At 39.4% G+C, this 19,680-nt stretch overlaps 1 protein-coding gene across 1 annotated transcript in view; it reads right to left on the bottom strand.

The window, feature by feature from the left end:
* The window catches only part of Acf (ATP-dependent chromatin assembly factor large subunit), a 40,267-nt gene extending 22,605 nt beyond the window's left edge, over positions 1–17,662 (bottom strand). The window contains exons 1-2 of the mRNA XM_065230052.1: positions 17,148–17,662; positions 16,419–16,736 (exon numbers count right to left, since the gene is read on the bottom strand). Coding sequence (XP_065086124.1) covers positions 16,419–16,736; positions 17,148–17,260 — 431 coding nt within the window. The 5' untranslated portion in view covers positions 17,261–17,662. The remainder of the gene's footprint in view (positions 1–16,418; positions 16,737–17,147) is intronic.
* Between the last annotated feature and the right edge of the window lie 2,018 nt (positions 17,663–19,680).

Raw genomic sequence — 19,680 nt, 5'->3', positions numbered from 1 at the left:
AATCTCCACTCTTCGGTTGCATACTCTTTGTTTCGATATTTACCCGTGACTATCCATGGTAACGGTCAGCAAATCAACACCTATGCCTTTCTGGATGATGGTTCGTCGTCTACCCTCCTTGAATCCAGTATTGCATCGGCGCTGGGTATCACGGGGCCAACCGACAACTTTTGTTTGAGTTGGACCGGAAATATTTCGAGGGAGGAGAAAGGATCTCAACGTGTAACCGTGGTTATTTCTGGCGTTAGAGAGAAGTTCAAACTCAGCAACGTTCGGACAGTGCAAGAGCTTCAACTTCCAAGTCAAACAATGCAGTATGAAGAGTTGCAGCAGACCTACCCGCACCTGAAGGGTCTGCCAGTTCACAGTTATACGGAAGCTACGCCGGGGATCATTATCGGACTAGAACACGTTCGACTTCTAACTTCGTTGCGAGTACGAGAAGGTAAAAACAACGAACCTGTGGCGACGAAGACGCGCCTCGGATGGTGCATTTTCGGAAAGAACTCCGGCAATGATTCCGTGCTGGAACAATTGAATCTGCACCTTGATGGTGATCCCGATAATCGAGAACTACATCTGTTGATGAAACAGTTCTATTTATTTATTTGTAGTTTGTTACAGTCAACAGGTTAAAATACCCATGAGTTCTTCACAGTAGAAGAGTCCAGCGTCACCATAAAACCGGAAGCTGAAGAAGATAAGCGAGCGCGGAAGATAATGGAAGCTACGACCCGAAGGGTGAATGGCGCTTTCGAGACGGGACTTTTATGAAAGTACGATCACATCTGCTTCCCTGATAGCTACCCAATGGCGCTACGTCGGCTGAACGCACTGGACAATCGATTGCGAAAGGACCCAATCCTCGAAGCGAAGGTGAGGGAGCAGATTGCAGAGTATGAAGCGAAAGGGTATGCACATCGTATCACGGCAGACGAGCTGCAGTCTACGGATCCCAGCAAGGTCTGGTATCTACCTACCCGAAGAAACCGGCCAAGTTACGGCTGATCTGGGATGCCAAGGCTCGAGCTGGAGGAGTGTCTTTCAACGATATGTTGATGAAGGGTCCGGATCTTTTGGTGGCGCTGGTAGCAGTACTGTTGCGTTTCAGGCAGAGGGACATTGCTATTGTCGGTGACATAAAGGAGATGTTTCACCAGCTTCGCATCCGGGACGAAGAAAAACAATCACAGCGTTTCCTTTTCTGCCTTGAACCAGGATCGAATCCACAGATCTACATAATGGATGTCGCCACTTTCGGTGCGACCTGCTCGCCTAGTCTGGCACAGTTCGTGAAGAACGTGAACGCAAAGGAATTTGCCGAGACATTTCCCAGGGCGGTGAATGCAATAATTCATAACCACTACGTTGACGATTTCTTGGATAGTGTAGACACGGAAGAGGAAGCTGTGGCGTTGATCAACGAGGTGAAATACATCCACTCTCAAGCAGGGTTTGAAATCCGAAACTTCTGCTCCAATTCGGCCGAAGTACTGGCAAGCATCGGGGAATGCAGAACACCACAGGAAGTATCCATGAACTTGGAGAAATCGACAGACTCGGAGCGTATACTGGGTCTGGTGTGGAGGCCAAAAGAGGACGTCTTCACCTTCGATATGAGCAGTCTCAAGGAAGAGATCAAAACGTTGATCAGCGGCTCAACGGTCCCAACCAAACGGCAGGTTCTGCGCACTGTCATGTCGTTATTTGATCCGCTGGGACTGGTTTCGCATTTCGTCGTGCACGGAAAAATCTTAATGCAGCAGATCTGGAGATCCGGTACCGATTGGGACGAACCTATTCCGGAGGAATTGCAGGATAAGTGGCGGTGTTGGTGTGAGTACATGCAGCGCTTGGAAGAGGTGGCAGTACCGCGATGCTTCTTCAAAGGAGTGAACAGCTCCGCTCTCGAGAACGTCGAGGCACATCTATTCGTAGATGCGAGCGAAGTGGCTTGCGCAGCAGTTTTGTATCTTCGCTTCGTGGACAACGGTTCTCCTCGATGCGCGCTGGTGGCGGCTAAAACAAAAGTTGCTCCGCTGAAACCCCTTTCCGTGCCACGTCTGGAGCTACAAGCGGCGATGATTGGAACAAGACTGCTCGACTCAGTGTTGACTTCGCTGGATATCCAGGTTAACAAGCGCTTCCTTTGGTCGGATTCATCAACTGTCCTGTGTTGGTTACGATCCGATAGCCGACGGTATCACCAATTTGTGGCCTTTCGAGTGGGAGAGATTCTTACATCTACTAGCGCGGATGAGTGGCACCACGTGCCTTCCAAACTGAACATTGCTGACGCGGCCACGAAATGGAAAGACGGACCCAGCTTCGATCCGAAGAACCCTTAGTATAGTGCACCGGAGTTTCTGTATAAGCCAAAGGAGCAGTGGTCAAAGGAACCATCTCAGAAGGAGAAGGAAACGGACATCGAGTTGCGAGCTGAATTCTTGTTCCATGGAACCACGCCTCAACCGTTGATCGACGTATCCAGATTCTCGAACTGGAATCGACTCCTGAGGACAACAGCCTACGTTCTACGTGCAGTGCGCAGATTGAGAGGAGAAAAGGGGTCCAAACCGGATCTCTTGACGCAGAAGGAGCTGCGTGATGCAGAAAACTTGCTTTGGCGGCAGGTTCAATCGGAAATGTATCCTGACGAGTACGCAATTTTGCGACGTAACCAGACGAATCCCAGCAATCCAGTGTCAATTCCGAAGTCCAGTCAGCTATACCGGCTGTCACCGTTCGTAGATGAGAGCGGCGTCATTCGGATGAATAGTAGGCTCACCGCGGCGCGAGCCGTCTCGACAGATATGAAGTACCCGATCCTGTTACCGAAGAAGCACGCTGCGGTCCATCTTCTGGTGGAGGACTATCATCGGCGATTCCTGCACGGCAACGGAGAGACTGTTCACAACGAGATGCGTCAACAGTTCTACATACCAGGATTGCGAAATGTGATACGCCAGGTATCGAAACAATGTGTGACCTGTCGTGTTAGGAAGGCTGTTCCACAACCACCCATGATGGCGCCCCTACTCGAGGTGCGAGTCACGGGACTAGTTCGTCCCTTCACGCACACTGGAGTGGACTATTTCGGACCGATACAGGTTAAGCAAGGACGCAGTTTGGTGAAGAGGTGGGTGGCGCTATTCACGTGCCTCACGGTTCGCGCCATACATGTAGATTTGGTGCATAGTCTGTCAACTCAGTCCTGCATCATGGCGGTTAGACGATTCGTGGCTCGTCGAGGTTCCCCGGAGTCTTTCCACAGTGACAACGGAACAAACTTCCTGGGGGCCAGCAACATGTTGACCAAGGAGATCCAGGATATCCACGAAGACTGCGCGGTAACGTTTACAAATTCTACGACCAGCTGGGAGTTCAACCCACCATCGGCGCCCCATATGGGCGGATCGTGGGAGCGCATGGTGCGCTCAATGAAGGTAGCGATGTCAGCAATTGCAGATCATCCTCATCACCCTAGCGACGAAGTACTACAGACGGTAGCCATAGAAGCGGAGGCGTCCGTAAATTCCAGGCCGCTCACCTACATTCCGCTGGAGTCTACGGAACAAGAGGCTCTAACGCCGAATCATTTCTTGCTGTTCGGTACCAAGGGAGTCGTTCAACCAGCAACTTCGGTGAACTCAGTCGGGAGCAGCTTGAGGGACAGTTGGCGCCTTGCACAGTACCTGGTGGACCAGTTCTGGTGTCGATGGATACGCGAGTACTTGCCCACTATTACGAGACGCACCAAGTGGTTCGAACCAGTCAAGCCTCTAGAACCAGGGGATCTCGTTCTGGTCGTCGACGAAGGCAAGCGGAACGGTTGGTTAAGAGGATGAATCATGGACGTGACCAAAGCAGCGGATGGACAAGTTCGGCGAGCAGTCGTACAAACCAAAAATGGACTGGTGACCCGACCTGCAGTGAAGTTAGCCCTCCTGGACCTTCAGAAATCTGGACGGTCCGGAACTACACGGGCGGGGGGATGTTACGATACCACAGGGCAGGCTCATTGGTAGCGAGGTGAGTTCCGTACCACCCAAGATCTGGCAACCAGCAAACGTCAAACGGAGCATAGCCGGTGACGTGTCACTCAAACGTCACTTCAGCTACCGATTTTTGGGATGCCTACCGATTCACAGACGAAAGGTTCAAAACTACCGATTTTTCACTTTTCCTACCGAGAATCACAGATTTTAAGACTGTGTTCTATTTGGTGAATTTTCACTTAGACTTTACACTTTGAAAATAGATTATAGTGTTCGAAAATCCCTCTGTTGTTGCTCGTCCGATTTTTGAGAAGGTATTTGTCAAGATTGATTCCTGAGCGGTCAGAAATAAGTTTTTGGTAGGGAACATAAATTTGACGTTTGGGTTGTGTTACGATACCACAGGGCAGGCTCATTGGTAGCGAGGTGAGTTCCGTACCACCCAAGATCTGGCAACCAGCAAACGTCAAACGGAGCATAGCCGGTGACGTGTCACTCAAACGTCACTTCAGCAAAAAACAACAATGTGATCGTGAAAGTGGAGTAAATTCGAGAATAGATTAAAAGTCAACAAAATTGAATATAATAATAAGTAAATCCTACCTAAAGCTTGTTAATCTAGATTTGGTGAGCTAGTGTCAAGTAAATTTAATGAAATTATCAACCTAGGTAAAATTATATACATTTATTGCCTATTTACGCGCAAAGAAAATCCTAACCCTAAATTTATTATAGATAACTAGTTCTACTATTAGTACGGCTGGATTTATACCAATTGCTTAAAATTACAAACCTAAGAGTAAGTACTCAATTAAACTTATCCTAACATGCGAAATTTGTAAAACCTAATCAAAATTTATAAAACCTAGGGCAATTGGTTGCTAGCGATAATTCACGTTCACATAGAGTTTCGGGTTTGAACAGGAAGAACAACACGAAAATGTAAGTGAAAAACTTTACTTAAAATCCATTAAAACTAAAACAAATATACAATTACAGCTTTGAAGCTGCTTATGCTGCTATCAAAACGTGTTTACGTCTGCCCGAAAATCTATCCGAACAGGTTGTGTCGTTTGACGTGTAAACGTTCAAACTTGATCGTTTACACGTCAAACGACACAGTCCAAACATCAAATCTTATGTTTCCTACCAGAAACTCAACCAGATTGTGGAGGCCATAAGCGATCGTAAAATACTGGTATCTAAAAAAAATAGGTAAAGCGGGTCAAAGTAGTTTTCAGTAACTTGTGTGGAATTCGTATGAAATTTTCCACTAGCTTTCTACCCAAAAGTAAGTTAGTTGTTGTCACGTGATTACAGATGGCCATCTGGTCGTTTTGTCTTTTAAAGGTCTTCAATGAAGCTGATTCACCCTGCTGCAACAAACCATCAGGCAGAAATTTATAACCGGTAAAGTATCTGCAGACATTGGTAATCCTTGCACTGATGGTGGGTTCCATTCATATCACATCACATCAAAAGTAAGTTAGTTGTACCCAAAAGTAGGTAAATATAATTATAATCAACGTTGGGTTCGCACACTTTACTACCCCTGTGGGGTGGTTTTGCTCCTCCGTTTTTGACAACATTAGAAGAAGACTAGGAGACAAACTAGTCAAAAGTATGTAAAAGTGAACTGGCCATCATATCATTGAACTGATGACTGTAGGACGGATCTCTCTCTGTTTACCTCGTGTAATAGAATGTCGGACACCTAGGAAATCGTATACCTCGGTTCAAAAGTTCGAAATTACGCGTGATTTGTTTTCATCAACCCCCCTCCCCCTCCTCCTAGGTTTTAAGTTAAGACGGCCTACCGATAAAAGCCTTGAGAATGTACCGATAATGAAAAAAATAATCTTGCACATCGTTCTGCTTGAACCTGAAAAGATATAAAACAGCGCTGCTGTTGTGCCTCTGCTCATTAGCGCATCGGACGGCGTGGCACTTGATCCTGCAGCAAGCAGTAAAACCAAAAACGACTTTCTTTTTTTGGTGCAGGACCAAGTGCTACCCCGTCCGAAGCGGTAATGAGCAGAGGCATGACAGCAGCGCTGTTTTATATCTTTTCAGGTTCAAGCAGAACGGTGTACAACCAAATGGTAAACCAGGTTTGAAATGCGGTTTAGGATACAAATATTAAATTAATCCTAAAACATGAACTTATTCAGAGTTGGTATGGTACAGCACGCAACAACCACCCTACTGCTTTCTCTCTGAGATGACCAAGTTGGTCATGACGAGAAGAACAACACAATAGTTGGGTAAAGAAGAATTGCATTATAACACACCATCAACTGGAAATGCTCTCGCAAAACGTGGGGCTTTAGGTATTGAGGAAACGTCGCTAGAACTATACCACAACCGCAGTCAGTTAATGAGCAAAAGGAGGATACACATATTTTGCCTGTAGGCTTGAAGACATACTTCAAGTCTCCGCGTACATCGTACGGGTTAGGCAAAAGATGTGCTTTTGACTTTAAAAACTGTCGCATTTATGGGCCTTTGCTCATTTCACAGCCTGTCATACTGCCGTACACTAACGGAACTATCCACCTACCCTCTTCTAAAAGATCATTCTCTAGCTAATAAATTATCACACTAAAGCTTCATGTTAGCATTTCCAACCAACTCTAAAAAACGCTAACTTCGCGTATGAAGTAACATAAAAACACTTTAATCTTATTTCTATTCATCTTGAAAACAAACATTAAAAAAACCCCACACGTACATACTACAAACTAAACACAAGGTTTATCAAACTTAAGGCCGGCGCACAATAGATACGTTTTCAGGTTTTTGGACAGTTAGTCCATGCATTATCTGTCAAAAAACCCGAAAACGTATCTATTGTGCGCCGACCTTTACAATCTAAGGTTAATATTCTTAAAGTAAACATACATGAGTTTCATAAACTCCAGATCGCGTCTAACCAAAATATCCCGAACTGGAACATTAGGTTGTCTACCTCGAGCCCGAAGGGAATCGTACAGCATAGATCTGACTCCACGATGCTCAATACCAAATAATGTGATCGGCGTCTTGGTAACCTTGTCCACATTCACAGAGACTGCTATCCTCCAGCCCAACACGGAACTAGTGAGCGTTTAACGAATAGTGATTGGACATGAGGCGAGACATCAGACGTATGAAGTCTCGACCCACCTCCAACCCCTTGAACCAAGGACACCTTAAGGATGATCGAGTATAACCATCGTCCCAAACTCCCTTCACTCCATTTATTTTGCCAGCTGGGGAGCGACTGTTGACGATAAATGAAGAAAAATTCATTGTAGGCGATTTGACGCTCGTAAATATCACCTTCCATATCGCCCACCTTCTCATTGTCCGGAATCGAGCAATGAGATGGGACCAAGGAATCAAAAATATCTCCAAATGACAAAATGGCAAGCGATCAACGAACCGAATAATAACGCTATGTCAGTAGTGGAAAATAATAATGATAAAATCTTCTTCCTTCTTTTTCATGACAAGCAGCCCGTGCGACACAACTCACTTGGGGCGGTAGAAGGAAACGAGCAAATTGTACGAAGTAAAGCCGAAGATGATACACGTGTGTTCGAGTCCGCATCGTGCTCTCTTGCCGTGCGGATTTATTTACTTTTTGCTGAAGGAAGTGTCACTACTACCTAAAGCTACAACAAATTTAAACAGCACTTTTCATTGTAGTAAAATTTCTACCTTGTTCAACTCTTATTCCTCTTCGATCCTTGTTTGGACCCTACCCGAGGTAATCCTTCTTGGATATCGATTTGGAAAATTCCTCTTCGATCCTTCAGATTCTTATAATAATCTGCTTGGAAGTCGATTTGGATGAAAATTTACTGCGCCATGGCGTCTAAACGCAAAAGAAAGGGGCACACTCTTGATCTCCCTTCTGATGAAATTAATTTGAGTAATCGATTTGATTTACTCACGGATGATGAGAATGATCCATCATCCAAGAAAAATTCTAGTAAACTTTCCCGGCTTAATGCCAAAAAGGAAGCATGGAACTTTTGAACTTCGTGAAAGTTATTTTTTCACTACAAATTGGACGTCGGGGTGAATGCCGTGTATTGGCTGAAACCTTGGACGAATTTAAATGTCTTCTCAAGTATCTTACTGAGAAGCAGCACAAATTTTTTACTTACGACACCAAAACTGAACGTGTGTTCAAGGTTGTCATGAAAGGACTGCCCAGTGGAGAATCCCTGGATCAGATCAAAGATGAACTGGCAAAATTACTTGGAGTTGTGCCACTCCTAGTAATCAAAATGAAAATGAAATCCCGTCCTGGCGATTCACGCAACGGGATTTCTAATGATTTTTATTTAGTTCACTTCAAGTCTAGTGAACTAAACAACCTTAAGGCCTTGAAAAAAGCTAGCCTTATGCTCCATGTCCGAGTGAAGTGGGAACACTTCAGGAAGACTGGAGGAAATTTCCAAAACCTCACCCAGTGCCGTAAGTGCCAGGGATGGGGTCACGGAACTAAAAATTGCTACATGCCAGCTAAATGCATGAATTGTGGTGATTCCTCTCACGCAAAGGACGACTGTCCTGTGAAGGAAGATCCTAAGAAATTTATATGTTCAAATTGTGGTGAAAACCACAAATCCAATTTTTGGGAATGTAAGACTCGCAAAGCGATCCTACAATCTCGTTTCCGACCAGGTACAAATTCCTCTGCTGTTAACAACAGTCAGCGAGGAACAAATTCTACATTCGTACCCGTAGGTACAAATATCACCCCTGATTCAAATTTTTCATCTATACCTACTCCCCTCGCTGCTAACAATGTTCAGCGAGTAAATGGAGCTACCTATGCTGCTATTGTAGAAATCAAAATACTAACCAACGTAATTCTAACGGAAATGTTGACAATTTTGACTTAGGAAGCATTACTGCCCCTAAAATGGATTTTTTACAGAAATCATTAATTGACATGATTTCTGATATGCTTAAATCTAACTCCATGTTTGACGCTATGCAAACTGGAGTAGAATTTGCAAATAATATTGTCATGATTTGGAAATTCAGTAATGGATTTTAAAGCATTAAATATTTTTAATTCAAATGCTTCGATCTCTTAAAGATAATGAAGACGAGCTATTTAACTTTTTGAGAGTTCATAACGTGCATATTGCCGTTATAACTGAAACGTTCCTTAAACCTGACCATAAGGTTAAGAAGGACTCAAATTATTTCATTTATAGAAATGATCGTCTTGATAGACCCTGTGGTGACGTTGCCATCATTGTTCATAGACGAATCAAACATAAAATTCATTCTTCATTTGAAACCAAAGTTTTTGAAACTTTGGGAGTTTCTGTTGAAACAAAATTTGGACAACTTACGTATATAGCTGCCTATTTGCCATTCCAATGCGTAGGCCAGCAAAAGAATTTTCTCAAGGGTGACCTTCAGAAACTTACCCGTCATAAGTCTAAATTCTTCGTTGTTGGTGATTTTAATGCAAAACACCGCTCATGGAATAATGCTCAAAGTAATTCCAATGGTAATATTTTGTTTGATGATTGTTCTGCAGGTTATTACACTATTCAATATCCAAACAGTCCAACATGCTTTTCTTCAGCAAGAAATTTTGAAATATCCCAAGAAATAATTTGTAATCCCAACAACTCTACTTTCAATTACCATAGAGCTGATTGAGAGCAATATCGAACATTTATGGAATATAACTTCGATCCAAACATTCCTTTGCAAACCAAAGATGAAATTAATTATGCTCTTGAATCTCTGACTACTTCTATACTTGAAGCAAGAGCTGCCTCAGTACCAAAATGCGAGGTTAAATTCGATTCAATTATAATAGACGACGATCTTCAGCTCTTGATCCGTCTTAAAAATGTCCGTAGGAGACAATATCAAAGAACACGCGATCCTGCCATGAAAGTTATCTGGCGGGATTTGCAAAAACAAATTAAAAAGCGATTCTCTGCCCTGAGGAACAAAACTTTTGAAAATAATGTTTCTAAATTAGACCCCAGTTCCCAACCCTTTTGGAAACTCACAAAATTTTTGAAAAAAACCTCAAAAGCCTATTCCAACGCTTAAAGAAAGTGGTAAAATTTTGATCACAAATTTGGAAAAAAAACTCAGAAACTTGCTAAGCAATTCGAGAGTTCATATAATTTCAGTTTGGGTCTTACTAATCCTATTGATAATCTGGTTGCTCGGGATTATCTGAATATTTTCTCTCGGGAAAATATTTTTGATGATTCCTGGGGGACTGATTTGGACGAAGTAAGGTCTATAACTAAAAAGTTGCAAAATAGGAAAGCTCCAGGTGATGATGGAATTTTCTATGTCCTCATCAAAAAAACTCCCAGAGAGTACCTTGTCTTTCTTGGTAAAATTATTTAACCGATGTTTCCATTTGGCATACTTTCCTGATAAATGGAAAAAAGCAAAAGTTGTTCCAATTTTGAAGCCGGATAAAAATCCTACCGTCCAATAAGTTTCCTTTTTTTTTAACTTTAAACTTTTTGAAAAGATAATTTTAAATAGAATGATGCTTCACATCAATACGAACTCAATTTTTGCAGATCAGCAGTTTGGATTTCGCCATGGGCATTCAAGTACTCATCAACTCTTAAGAGTTACCATTTAATTCGTTCAAACAAATCTGAAGGCCACTCAACTGGAGTTGCTCTTCTAGACGTAGAAAAAGCATTCGACAGTGTTTTGCATGAAGGTTTGATTGCTAAATTGAAAAAGTTTAATTTTCCACTTTATATTATGAAATTATTTAACTGACAGAACTTTGCAGGTAAATTATCAAAATTCCAAACCTAATAGCACAGACAAACAGACATAACTCATTGAATATTTCTTACTGTAAAACATCGTCGCTAAAACATTACCGCCATCTGTTGAGTATACTGTGGTGGGCAGTACGCTGAACAGATGGCGGTAGTGTTTAAACGTCAAACGCAAGGGAATTGACTATGCGTGTTACAGGTGGTGGTACTACAAACTACGATACTTATAAATTGACCGTTAAATGCTTGTTCAATGAACAACTTGCGAGTGTTATGTCTGTTTGTCTGTGCTAATAGACTACCTGTTAGAGCAGGAGTTTCTCAGGGTAGTGTTCTTGGGCCTATATTGTATAACATTTTCACTTCGGATCTCCCTGATTTGCCTCAGGGTTGCCACAAATCTTTGGCATTTCCGCTAAAGGAAGAAGTCTTCGTGTTATTTGCAGCAGACTGCAGAAAAGTTTAGGTATTTTCTCTTCATATTTACAAAAATGGAAGATTTCTCCCAACGCTTCCAAAACTCAACTTATAATATTTCCACATAAGCCTAGAGCTTCCTTTTTGAAACCTAGTAGTAGTCACATATTCATTATGAACGGAGTTCCAATTTCCTGGTCAAACTAAGTGAAATATCTTGGGTTAATACTTGACCAAAAATTAACTTTTAAAGATCACATTGAGGGCATTCAAGCCAAATGTAACAAATATATAAAATGTTTGTATTCTCTTATAAACAGGAAATCCAAACTTTGCCTGACGAATAAACTTCTAATATTTAAACAAGTTTTTAGACTGGCCATGCTTTACGCTGAGCCAATATGGTCTAGTTGTTGCACTACCAGGAAAAAAGCACTTCAAAGGAGTAAACCTGTTTAAAATACTGAATTGCCAAGACAGGAACAATGTAAAAACACTTAGCTATATATCATAACAATTAAGGCAGGTAAGTTACTGTTGTAACTGGGGCACCTAGGTTAAAATGAAATGTAATTTATTTTGAACAAATAAAGAGTTAAAAAAGGTGGAATGATATGTTTTGAGTCTGAAATTGAAACTTTAGACTAAAAGTCTCTTCTACAAAGTTGTTTCTTATAGTTAGGGCCTTATTTTTATGACGATGAATTCTAGGGTGGTTCCTATTATCATTAAAATAAAAAATCTAACTTTTTTGTTTGAATAAATTAAGGTATACACTCTTCGGCAAAGTTATAGCTGAGCTTATAGATTTCAAGCAACTTTGTTGGCTATAACTTTTTTGTATCTCTTAAATTGGCCGATTTAGAGCTATTTTCTTGAATTGAGTTAGGGTGGTTCTTAAAAAAACAGTTGTTTTGCTCTAGTTATCTTATTCCGAATTTCTCAGCAAAGGTGTCTTCAAATAACTTTTAGATCTTAAGAAGGCGCAAATTTTTGATGCACAAAGCTTGTCAATATCTTTCGCCGATCAAGAGTTATTGACGTTTTTATACTAAAAATATGCACTTTTCAAATGTTAATATCTCTGGTTGGGGCAAACAAAAAAAGTTTTTCTACGGCATTTGAAAGGGCGTATGTTATTCTCAATAATATGAAAAAATGGAGCTATGTTATTTTTTAAACTCGAATAAAATTAATTTGAATTTATTCATAATTTTTACTATATTTGGGTATATCTTTTTTATTAGAAGAGATGCAGGCAGCAAATCCAGCTATAAAACATTCGTCGACTCAAATGTCAATCAATCAATCACTTGTTTGTATTTGTTTTCCATTTTGGTGGTATTGGTGTTATCGAGAATATCACAAATCATGAAAAACTAATACAGCTACATCTTACGTATTTTATGAGATTTGATAGATGGGTAGTATTGAAATCATGCTGCTTAGTATATTTATTACATTTTCTTAAAATCTCAGGTAGGAGTTTGTCCCAAAAGTACTCGAATGATGCACCCCATTCTGCCAATTTATTTATGGTAGGGAAAACGCTCCTATAGTTGCGGTACGTTAGAAGCGTTAGGCGTTCCTATAGTTGTGTATTGAGTCTCCATACACAACTATAGGAACCTAACGCTTCTAACGTACCGCTACTATAGGAGCGTTTACCCTAATAGTAAGAATACAATAAAATACCCAAGTACCAAAAACGACTTGTGATCTGACGATCAAATGGTGAAACGACCCCAATGAAAAAAATGTCATAGAATCCGGATATTCAATCTACATATCAAGAGCAAATTTTCATTATGTCGTAAGTAACATTCGCACCAATCCGAGACAAATAAAGTTTTGTTTTGATGACCGAAAAGTTATTCCTATTTCCAAGTAAACACATATAATCTCATAGTGATAGCAATGTTTAACATATTTAGCAGGGTTTTAATCATACAAATGCAAATCGCTAGCTTTCGTGCTAAAAAATACTGGTTTTTGAGTCAAAAGTTATCATACGTCGTTTGGTGGCCCCTATTGTTACTTAAGTCAAAGTGTATTTACCAGGATATTCGGGAGAATTATCAATTACTCAATTACGTCTCCTTACGTGCAGCCCATTCATCATTTTAGGACCACCGAAATCATCTTAGCAACAGTTCGATTTATTCACTTTAATAATGAGAAAGCGAAACGACGAAAGTACACTTTTCACGGGTTTCTCAGTGCTGTTAAGTAACATCGAAAACTATTTTGATCGGAAGGTGATTACGTCAAAAAGCAATTTGGCTGGCAAATAAATTTAAAAATGGGATTTGATCCTATATTCGGACAGTATATAGTGTAATAGCAGGAGAATCGATTGACACTGATAGCTCGACTTTGTTTACCTTTGTTACATTCGACGTAATGAGAATTTGCTCTTGATATATGATTTGTGTTTGCCAATGCACTAACTTTTAATTGCAACCTCATTTTCTATTATTTTTTAAAGGAACATAATTTCGAAGAAATCCATTACTTTATCTTCAACTCTCACCTGGAAGTAGAGTTTTTTTTTATCCAATGTGACACTTACTCTTACATCCCATCTTAACCGAACTGTCAAGAACAGAGCCCTTTATCGCTTTTTTATTATTAAAATAGTTCTCCCGTCAGCGGAAACGCCTGAAAATATATTTTGTTAAATGTTGATATCAGTGAAGTAAGGACGCAAGTGTATTATATGTTGATAAATGACCATCAGGAATGCAACAAATAAAATTATGACATTTGTCAATAAACATTTTGCGGCCACTGAGGCCGTACTGAAATTTATCATTCATCAACTGACTGATTGGAGCGATATTAATTTTCTCTGTCTTCGGGTAAGACACGCACGGGAAACTCCTTGTCTTCACTATCATTTTCGGCTGTATCACCAGCTCTAATGATTTTCTTAAGTGCTTCTCGTTTATGTGCAGCTATTTGTGCTTTCGATTTCCGCGACATCGTTCAAATATTGACTAGGTATATTATACGGAAGTCACGCACAGCTACACTGTGTTGTTTGTTTGTAAACATCAGCATAATCATATGGTCGAACATATGTTATTTTGGTTAGTCGGGTTGCCGGTTTACCCAAAAGAGAAAATATGTAATTTTATTAAAACAAAATTTCGATAGAAAAGTGTCATCTAAGGGCGATGATTTTATCTTTTCAATAAATAAAATATTCCTGAATAGAAAATAATTGAGTTGCTATGCACAAAGATGCTTCTATCAATCATAGAATTTATTTTACTGAATCTTATGTAATAGTTTCATGAAACTGTTTTGGCAACATTGGCCAATGATTGCTGCTAGGATAAAACATTGGATGCGTGGCTTAACGCATACATTCATAATGTGCGCATGTGTCAGTCTTGTTGTGATCTTTCGTTGTTTACCGGTAAATCGTGAATAAAAATACAGTTTTTCTACTAATTTTCATTATAAATCGGGTTTAACTTATTAGATTGTGAAAGTAGATATATGTGCAGATGTAGTGAAGACAATGCAAATACGGTATCCCTTCTGGAAGTGAGTAAAATAAGCGGTGTTCAATTTGGGGCTGGGATTTTTTTTTTATTGTGATGATTTTTTGTGTGTCGTAGTGCTAGGCCAAACAATAAATTCGATGTTATTGAAAAGCAGATATCTACCCAACAAAATGAGATATTGCTTGAATAAAAGGTGAATGCATTAAGATAATGAATCAGAGCAAACTTCGAAATACTTGTTGTTGATGTATTTCGTGTGTTTAGGCTGGAAAAAGCTTCAGAAGTTGTGGGTGGTTATTTTCATTAACTCGTTCCCACTTTTTGATGATCATCATTGATGACACCTTCTGAGGCTGACTGTTAGTTGCCTCTTAAAGAGTTTTAAAAGTCTCTAGAAGATGACTTTCAAAATAAATTTCAAATAAAAAAGTTATTGGCAAAAGATGGATTTCATAGGACCACTCTAATGACAAATTTAAATAAAATGTGCTAGTACATTTGTTTCAATATTTGGACATTTAGTGTCGTCGAAGAAGTTTTTGATCTTGAAAATTCCCTTCTTTTGGTGTTTGCAAACTTCAGGGTGGTTCTCAAATTAGGGAATTTTTAAAAGTAACTTTTTTGTTTTACAAAATAAAAACATGCGTTGTTTAAAAAAATTGTAGCTAAGTTAATTGCAAGCAACTTTGTCGAAGAAATTTTTTCTTCTATCTAATGAATGTAAAAGATGTGCTGAATGTTCAGTTTTTTTTTCACTGGCTACGGCAGTTTTGTTAAACGTATTGTTTCAAAACAAGTTCAAAAAATAATCTGTTGAACTTCAACTTAGTTTTTCTCAATATGACAAAAGTGTTACATTGGTCCTTTTGAAAAAGTCTCGAGAATTTGACAATCCTACAACTCCTGACAATTCTATAACTCCTTGATGGTCCCTACAATATCGAGTTTTAGAGAGTTCACTGTATCAAACGTATGGCGTTGAGCATTAAAATCTCAAAATTGCCGCAAAATCACATGGGACATTTATGCGTCCACCGGTAGCATGGTAATCCACATTTCAAATGGTTTTTGCACAGTCAATTTCTAAACAAACAAGTTCACATTTTGGGAGGCTAATCAGGACCCGACTTGGAAACGTTTGAGTACTGTGGAGCCAAAATTTAAAATTTTGCAGCAATCTAATCTGCCGATACTCGCATAATTGTCCAATCTTTGCTTGATTTCCTATTCATATGGGACAGTTATGCTTTTATGGGCAGTAATGGACAGTCCCATAAAAGTTAGACTAGTTTAGTTTGAGCAGACTTGACGTACCTAGGTGTACATTGACATAAAACAAATTTATAGTTATAACCGTTTCGACAACCCGCTCATTTTTGATAATTTTTTACGGCAGTTGGGCAATGTTTTGAAATTATATTTTTGGAACTTGCTACTCTAACAAAAATTGTGATAAATTTACACTAAACTTTTTTTTATTTTTTAAAATTTTACAAACATTTTGTAAATTTTTTTAAATTTAGTGCCCTATAAAAATATAGTATACACAATCTGTTGTAAAATGAATATTTGAAATTGAGAAATAACCACCAATATAAAACAAATATTTACGAAATACTCAACTCAAAATCTCTCTTTTCCTTCTAGATGAATACTTATCACACATCATTATGCAATAATATTTATTGTTCGCTACTTACCTCGGTGGAACCACTTCAAGAATCGTAGCCTCTCGGTAAACGGTTTTATTTGGATCTTTTGCGTCTACCGTTTCTCCCTTGAAGTAATGGTCTTTGACGAAACCGAACACATCATCGAGCATTTCGTTAAAGGAGCACCGTTTAGTATGCGACGCTACCAATAGGAATGGGCCTTTCACAGTAGGTGGAAATGTTCTGAGCAACTTGCGTGCCTGTTTTTCCGAGTCCAGCGCTTCCGCATAGGTGAGATTCGGTTTTCCCGTGATCTCACAGGTCCACACAATCGATGAGATGAGCACAACATGATGAAAATAGTCCCTAGTTAAAAAAGAGAGGCGAAACATAAGAACATGAATCGCTTGTGATACGATGAACAAAGTGGATAATGCTACAAGAAATGGAGGAAGCCATGGCATGAGTCAAAGCAAAATTTCATAAAAGTAATGATGAAAAGGAGGCCAGCTGATTCTCAACATACTTTGTGCGGGTGAAATTCCAACAGATTTCCTGCAAAACCTAATTGTTTTCTGGTGCAATCTTTTGTCCGGAGTTTTCTTTCAGGAAATAACCCAGAAAATTCTGATTTAATCCTAAATTTAGCGAACCGTAGCAGGTTGAATTTAGTACTCCGCCCCATCTTCGGACCGACAAAAATCAGCTTGCAATAATTCGTTCTACATTTTCGGACGCTGGGGATTATTACAACGTTCAATAATGTTTTCGACTTACTCGTAATTGCTGAAGATTTCATTTGTAGTTTCACAGTAAAACACTTCATCACTATCACGGAGTTTTTCCTGTCCAGACACCTTCTGGAAGAGCTTTTGCCGTAACAGAGGCATTTTTCCTCCTGCAACTTCCCAGACACTTTTCTGCTGCTCCTTTGATGTTCCGTGCTCTTCGAGACTTCAATGGCTGGCTTGCTTTACTAGCTTTTTTTCTTTCTTCCCTCTCAACTGCTTGTCAAACCAATGGTGAGTGCCGTCACCAACACAAATACAGCACCAATGAACGACGTGTGAAGGGAGCAAAGTCAAAATTGCGCTCACGATTCGGAACGCTCGGTTGAATTTGTTTACGCGCTACATCACTGAGCGGGTGGCGGGAAAATTATAAACGAAAATTTCAAAATCGAAATGCGAATAAATCAATGGAATAACATCATTTCAATGGGAGAAGTATATTCCCCAGTAAATAGCTTTCCACTTAAATCAAAAAGTTGTCTTTGACACGATGTAAGAACAGTATTATCGTTTCAGTTGAAAACCGGAAAATCCCACACGCGCCAATTGAATTTACTCTCGTTCTGTATGTTAAACATAACGTCGGACATAGTGCGCTGAATTCGCACAATGATGCGCTATTCAGCGCACTATGTCCGACGTTATGTTTAACGTACAGAACGAGGGTAAAATCGAATGTCGCGTGTGGGTTTTCCGGAGTCCAACTTGAACGACAATATTACGATAAAGCACCGCTACGCACTGGAAAAAAAGCCAAGATAGAAATGACAGCTATTGACATCAGATAGTGGTAACTCACGCATGGCGAATCAAAGTGTACACGCTTTTTCAAAACTCCCCAAATTTGGGTAGAATCCACCCAGATCGGTCAAAACTGAACCTACCCAAAAATGGGTAAACTGTGTTGGGAGTGACAAGTTGACAAATGAAAAACATTGACATAAATCTGATCGACGTTGTTCATTTGTCTTTCTGCTTACAACACGATTTTGCGTCCCTTTCTTTCATGTATACGTCAGACGGGCCGTATTTAAATTACAGAGCAAATTTTCATTATGTCGTAAGTACACACAAAAAATAATCATTGCTAAAATTAAAAAATCCGTTGGTAGAATTAAAAGTTTGCGTTGGTTCCCCTAATAAAAATTGTATGGTTAATTTGCTTAACGACGTGTTCTGGGTATCATCCAAACCATTTGTGGAATAGTTCAATGGTTTGGGTTATCGTTCGTTTATGGTTATTTTTTATTAGGGTCTTTTTGGTAGAAAGCGGTAAGCTTTCAATACGAAAATCAGCCAACCGTCAAATCAAAAGTTGCCTGCTCACTGCTTTTAAAAGTTGAAACTATCAAAATTAATTGTACTACTGTCAAATCAAAAGTTTGGCAGTGTTGGAAATAAAAACAGATTCATGTTATTTCAAAACAAACTTTTGGATTGAACATGAGATATTATTAAAACAATAAGTGCTATTTTGAATAGAAGAACACAATATTTTGAAATTGATAACGAAGATTTTTAACAAAATTACTTAATTTTTCATTTTATATTCAAAACAATCGTTTGGATTTCAAGCAAAAATTCTCAAAAATTATTTACTTATTTATTTATTTTTATTCTGGTTTACAACATTAATTTAACGTTATGCAACGAAAGATATAAAAATTGCTCCTGCTGCTAGGAGGCCAACTTTTACAATGAAGGCAGAGGTACCGTAGCGCTTCCAAATGGCTTGATACTTCAACAGGTCGTCCTGGCAAATTGCGTACACAGCAAAAAAAGTTGTTGAATATTACATCGAAACTGATGCAACCAGGTCAATCCATCGGTTGTGTAATATCACATTGTACGATGTACATCGATTTTGCGAACAAAATTACATCCATTGATGTAATATTGTATCTACTTTTTGCTATTACATCATTATTTCATACATCAGCTTGAATTACGTTGATCGATATTACATTTTTTTTTGCTGTGTAGTCTGCTAGAAAAAAAAAATCTAAAAATCCGAAACTATAACATTGAAAATATCGAACTTACCATTTGGAATGTCAATTGCACTTGGATCACTTCGTAGATCCAGCAAATCATGCTGGAATATCCATTGAAGAAAAGATGCTGAATGGGAAGAATCACTAGAGTTGCTACTTCTGAGCTGGATGTCATATTCACAGCAGCCAGACTAACGGAAAAGGCGGCAAGAGATTTCAGTGCAGCCAGTAAAAACATCGATGAAGGGGTATTTTTGACAGTTGTAAAATTTTTGTTTTAAAACTATGCACTTTTAAAATCACGGGTCAAAAGTGAAAGAAAAACTTTCAATTTGAAAAACTGACTTTTATTTCGAATATTTTCATTGTTGAAACAAGGAATTTAGGGACACTTTTAAGTAAAAAATGCATTATTTTTATTGATACAATTTTTGTTGTTTGTGTGTAACATTCGCACCAATCCGAGAAAAATAAAGTTTTGTTTTGATGACCGAAAAGTTATTCCTATTTCCAAGTAAACACATA

The sequence above is a fragment of the Ochlerotatus camptorhynchus genome, unplaced genomic scaffold (assembly GCF_037179485.1).
Source record: "Ochlerotatus camptorhynchus isolate MF236.1 unplaced genomic scaffold, CSIRO-AGI_Acam_v1.1 ptg000327l, whole genome shotgun sequence".
Lineage (NCBI taxonomy): Eukaryota > Metazoa > Arthropoda > Insecta > Diptera > Culicidae > Ochlerotatus > Ochlerotatus camptorhynchus.
Note: the sequence above shows the minus strand (reverse complement) of the source record. Positions and strands in the feature narration are given on the sequence as shown.